This window comes from Equus quagga, chromosome 11, assembly GCF_021613505.1.
Source record: "Equus quagga isolate Etosha38 chromosome 11, UCLA_HA_Equagga_1.0, whole genome shotgun sequence".
In the NCBI taxonomy this organism is placed as follows: domain Eukaryota; kingdom Metazoa; phylum Chordata; class Mammalia; order Perissodactyla; family Equidae; genus Equus; species Equus quagga.
The window spans coordinates 19,264,514-19,270,513 of NC_060277.1; the positions used below are offsets into that span (position 1 = coordinate 19,264,514).

The 6,000-nt window shown below is 35.5% G+C and overlaps 1 protein-coding gene across 1 annotated transcript in view; it reads left to right on the forward strand.

Annotated features, from left to right (window-relative positions):
- Positions 1-5,721, forward strand: part of FRK (fyn related Src family tyrosine kinase) — a 103,276-nt gene extending 97,555 nt beyond the window's left edge. Inside the window, exons 7-8 of the mRNA XM_046674435.1 lie at positions 741-906; positions 1,295-5,721. Of these exons, the coding sequence (XP_046530391.1) occupies positions 741-906; positions 1,295-1,509 (381 nt within the window). The 3' untranslated portion in view covers positions 1,510-5,721. The remainder of the gene's footprint in view (positions 1-740; positions 907-1,294) is intronic.
- The last annotated feature ends 279 nt before the right edge of the window (positions 5,722-6,000 follow it).

The window sequence follows — 6,000 nt, forward strand, 5'->3', positions numbered from 1 at the left end:
TACCCTACCCACCTCTGCTCACTTTATGCCAGGCTCATATGCATACTGTTGCAATTCTTCAGCAATCATTGGCTTTTTAATTCTTGCCTGCACCCCTCTCCTGCCTTTTTGGCATCAGGCCAAAAGAAACTGATATAGAAGATATAATATTAGGTATTTTTCTCTAATTTAATTTTTTATTTCTACATTGTACCCTAAAAATAAAGATTGGGACATGAAACACAACAAATAAATGATTCTCTTTTGATCTCCATGAATTCATCATCTTTTCTTTTTGTAAATCAATTAGAACAACAGTGAGTTGATATATTAATTTAAATCATACGGTCCTACTTTTCAATATTAGAAAGTGGTTACACAGTAATTATCAAAGTCAGTGGCTCTTCAATGCCAGCAGTAAATCAGAAAACAGACTTTACTTTCAGTATTTTATTTGCTAAAGACCAGATGTAAAGCCAATATCATCACACATGAATTCTCCCATATCTAGTAGAGTGCTCCTTCCAGTGCTATTTTTAGCACATAGTAGCCTCTCAAATAATATTTTATTAATGACTTCCCATGGATTTTTCAGTCTTGTGTGCCAGACTTGGAATTTCCTACTGTAATTATCAATTGAACTAAGCTCATTTTGAAACTTTTCCCTCTAAATTTTAATGTGAAACAGGTTACAGATGAACGAGGGTGGTAAAAAAAAAAAAATCTCTTTAGCTTGGCCTGATTCCTTAATGCATTAACAGGTTGATAATGAAGACATCTATGAATCTAAACACGAAATAAAGCTGCCGGTGAAGTGGACCGCGCCTGAAGCCATTCGTTCTAATAAATTCAGCATTAAGTCCGATGTGTGGTCGTTCGGAATCCTTCTTTATGAAATCATTACTTATGGCAAAATGCCTTATAGTGGTGAGTAATTAATTCTGGAGTGGGCCTTTCTGCTGCAGGTCACTTACTTAGGTGTGACTTTAACTGCTTTGCCCAGACTTGGAGGGCAGAGTTATGAGGCTGACCACACCGTGTGCCTGTGGGAGCATAATAGATAAAATTTGATGATGATAATTTGCATTAATGAGGTGTTTTATTGCCTCCTTCTCCTTTGCTCCTGAATCACAGTCTTATAGACATGACTTGCCTCTGGATTTAGTTTAATCTCTGCAGCCTGGGAAGGGGGTGGTAGACCTAATAGGTCAGCCAAAGAGATCAGTTTGCTTTGTAATCTAGAGCATAAGTGTCTATGAATTCAAGACTCTGAGCTCTAACTTGTTTCTTGTTGGTTTCACCTGATATTTTTCAGGTATGACAGGTGCTCAGGTCATCCAGATGTTGGGTCAAAACTACAGACTCCCTCAACCATCTAACTGCCCACTGCAATTCTACAACATCATGTTGGAGTGTTGGAATGCAGAGCCCAAGGAGCGGCCAACATTTGAGACACTGCATTGGAAACTTGAGGATTATTTTGAAACAGACTCTTCTTCATATTCAGATACGGAAAACTTCGTAAGATGAACACGGAAGAAGAACATCAAATAATGAAGTAGCAATAAAGTTCAATAATCAGTCCAGAAATACGACCCTGTTAACCAATTGTAAAATGAGTTTATCTTGACATATTCAAGTGACGGGGTAATTTGGCCATGAATTATAAAAAAGATTATATGTACATTTTATTAATGGGGCAACACGACAGGCTATCTAAGATGATACATCATCTCCTCACTGCCTGACAAGATGAAAGGCACTAAACAAAGTTATTTTTCTTTTTAAAAGATACTTACAATTCTATTTATTGTTTGAAATGCCGATCAAGAGGATCAACAGATGATAGTCAATTTTTACTCAGTGACTGTTGTAGCATTTTCCTGTTTACTGATTAAAGTGGTTATTCATTATTCCTCGGATTGCTGAATCCCATCAGCCTGTTATTATGAAGGAATTTGATTGCTTTGCTGCACAGCAGGACCTGTGCTTTGAGATTTTTTTTCTCTTTTAAAATATCCTGTAACTACAATGATGGTAAAGCCATGTTAAATGACTTGATTGTACTTGGAGTAATTGCACATATTTTTTCTCCTATGCAGAAACAAATGAAGCAGCTGTTGAGAAAAAGAATTAAAATCTCTTTCATTTTGTAGAAGGAAATGATGGAATTTTTCTATACCTCAGTATGTGTCATCTGAGAATCATCTAAATTCGTTTTAATCTCTTAATGTTAAGAATCAGATTGTAAAGCTGATGAGTTATTATCTATGGAAATATGCAAGAAACATATAATAGCCCACAGGATCTGAGAAATAGGTATCAAAATAGTTTCGGAAAATGAGAGGAGAGCAGTAGGATGTTACGGCCTAGGATTTCTGAATAATTAAAACAATGTACCTTTGGCATAAAAGCAAGAGTTTTAAGTTGATTACAAAACAGGTCAAGCTCTCTTTCCATCTAGAGAGGAGGAAAAGTGTCTAACTTTGGTTATGAAACTGTATTTTTTGTCTGGTAGGACAAGAGGATTTTTACTCATCTTAAGTTTGCATTAAACTTTGTAAGAATGTGACTGCCCCCTTAAGCAAAGGGTGTATCACATTCTGTGTCTCATTAGATGATTAGACAAAGTTCTCAAAGGTGGTTCAAAGATCTTCTGAAGCTCAGCAAGATGAATGAAACAAGTCAGAAGAAAACAAGATTTTGAGTATATTCTGTCATCTTTCTTTAAAGGGGAAGAAGAGCATATCTAAACAGTTATAAAAACCCTAATCCAACGTGGATTAAGCACTAAGTAAATTTGTAAACTCTCTAACTGGAAGACAGGAGGTAGAGCGGGCTCCAGGCACAATCCATTAGCAGTTGGATGATGTTAACCAACACCCCAGTCCTTTCCTCCCCTCCCCTCTGCCATCAGCATTGTCCTCATTCCCGTGGTTGCAGATGGCCATCAGTAGCAACTGGGACACCCTCTTCTCTTTATCTAATGGGAGAAAATGGGAAACCTCTCTCTCTGCATTTTCAGCTTGCATAAAAATCATTCTTTTTCTGTTCAGGTAAATTGGGTCAAATGCCCAGTCCTAATTATAGACAATGTGAATGTTAGGTGCTGATTGGCTTAGAGTAAATTTTGCCACTGAAGCTGAGAATGTGCTCACCTTTCTTGGAGACAAGTTGGGAGGTAGCCTTATCTGAATAAAATTAGAGAAGATTAGATGCTGGATGGTGTCTATTAAGGAGAAAATCCCCTATTATATATATATATAGTAGGTAGGTGTGTACACATCACTCAAACTGTCCTGAAACTAAAATGGGTCATGTGGAGCTAATGATTATAAAGTCCCTTGATTCATTTATAAACAGCAAATATTTGTAAGATAAGGTCAACACTAATCTTTTTAATTAGTTGACCATGTATAGGACAACTTCAATTATTTATTTAAAGTCATCGAGTCTAATGCAATCAAGGAGCAAATTATAAATAACCAGTTATTAAAAATTCAAAGAAAATAGCTCATTTTCTACAAGTTCACTGCTTGGAGTTCAATAATGCTTGAACGTATATAGAAATGAATTGAAATATTGCCATTTTGTTGTGAAAATTCAACTACTATAATTGTCTTTTTGTGGTAGCTAATAATAATAAATTTTTTAGTAAGATTTGATTTTGAAATGTAAAAGGAAGGTTATCCTTTCTTGTTTGAATATCACCTGAAACCCATTTAACTTACTACGTTTGATTCTTGGAGACATTTATGTTCAAGATTCTGTCAAAGCAATCTATTATTCTTGTTTTTACCTGATGAATCATGGAGAAAAATAATGGATTCAGTTATGAGAAGCAGTAATAGATTTTTTTTAAACTGACATAAATTTCTTTCCCTGTATAGAATAAAAGGATCAGGAAAAGATAAGTTGAATTTTCTTACAATGAGTCAGCTCTTGTTAAATTTACCTCCCATAAATTGTAGCAAAGCACTTTCTATGTAATGTTTTATTTATGTAATTCAGTTATTTGGAGGCGGTGGTGAGGGATGGGAGTAGATCATTTCATGTGGTATTTCAAATCTCTTTTGACAAAAACCTAAGAATTTTTGCAGTAGGAAAAATTCAAAATTCCATTAAGCCTCTTTTAAGAAGGTTAGGAAGGAAATAGGCCTACATTACCTATGGTCAAAAGAGAAAGAGAATGTGCTCCTGATAGTTGTGGAACCTGAATATTGTGTCATCAAAAACAAAGATAAAGTCAAGGTGACCAGCCATCTGCAAAGTAGACTGTGAGAGTGGGTAATCTTAAAGGACGACAAAGAACGAGCCATGGGGAAATAGCACACTGGGCCCCTTCATTCACTCATTCTACTCCAGCTTGTGTCTGCATGGTGACTGCACGGATTGACTGAACCATAAGGGGCCCAAACTCTTTTGATTCTCTGATGGCCCAAAGGAAACCATAGCCCTTGGAAGGATGCCGACTGTCACCCAGCTGGAGCTTCCTGGAGAAAGTGGGCTCAGCTGGTGATCCATGGCTTTGCCAAGAATATGCCCTACCTGCAATAACGTCTTTCGTGGTGTCGTTGAGTATGTGGTTTCTGGACCAAATGCCCGGGCTAGTAGTGTGTCTGTGGTGACTTTCCAGGACTCTTTGCAAAGACACATTATGTGAACTAGAATGGTAATAATTTGTGTACTTATTCAAATTGTGCCGTTGTGTTCTCCCTTTGAGAAAGGCTGCTTTAAAAGATAAGTAAATGAGGTTTGTATGGATGGGCATTTGAATTGCCAGTGGGCTCATCTGGAAATGTATTGTCTTTTGCTGTATCATTATAGAGAAGTTTTGGTCTGTAATCTTCAACATGATCCAAAAATTCAGTGTCATAAGATTTTAAAAAAAGCTGGGAATTTTGGTAGAGAACACTTACAAATCTTTTAAATCCATGACCCCAGTAATATTTTAATTTTCACAGCCTACATTGCACCATTAAACTCCTTCGGATTTTTCTCTTTTTATGTTAAGGAAGTGATGGTAAATCTCTTAAATTGTTTATTACATTTAGAAATAAACTGGAGAATAAAAGTTGTATGCAGACCCTGAATTCAGAACCCTTAACAAGTTTAACTTCAGTCTGCACTCACATGACACTGTCTACATAGGAGTGAGAAGATTAAGTTATAAGGAAAGAGACCCTTAATTATTTCCATTTAGTCTTCTTGCCTGGGTGGTTAGTTTATCCATTAGTCATCTAAAGCAACAGACTTCAATGTAACATCTTTTTCACCCTCATGGAAAACAGTCAGTCCCTCCAGAAAAGGGCAGCAAATCTGAAACATGACTAAGTATCTCATTATGTCTATTGCTGTGCAGGGGGTTCAAGGCATATAACATAACAACCATGAAATCATATGTTAGGGAAAAATGGTTAAAAGCAACTAAAATTGCTTGATTTGGAAGAAGCTAAACATTGTCTAGTAATAATTTCCGGAGATTTTAGAATAAAGGCTTTGGTTGAACTATTTGTGAAAGATAAAGTTGCTTGATAATAACCAAATTCCGTTTAATTTTTATGGTCCACGTAATTTCAGGGTAAAAGATATCACAGCTTTTAATCATTCTTCAAAATAGACATTTAATTGTAGATTCAGAAAGTGGGAAACAAAGCTGATTAGCCAGATTAGTATACTTTAAAGGTACCACAGTGAGATTTTTGTCTCTAAAAAATGTTTATTTCTATATTATACCTTTTAATAATATTTATATTGCACAATTGCATGTGGATGTATATTACACATGATTAATTTATATATGTAGCTAAAAGGATTTCAAAAAAACCTCTTTTAATTGTACCACTTATTGTAATGCAATTACTTACCTTGGCTCAAATGCAACTATTTAATTTTTTTAAAAGTTTCTCTTTCTGTGTTCTTTAAAATACTAAGGCAAAGCCTTTTCTTGAAACTATATTTTACCCAAAGTGTTCTATCTTTATTCACACTGGATTTATTCATTATGCTAGTTATTTCAAA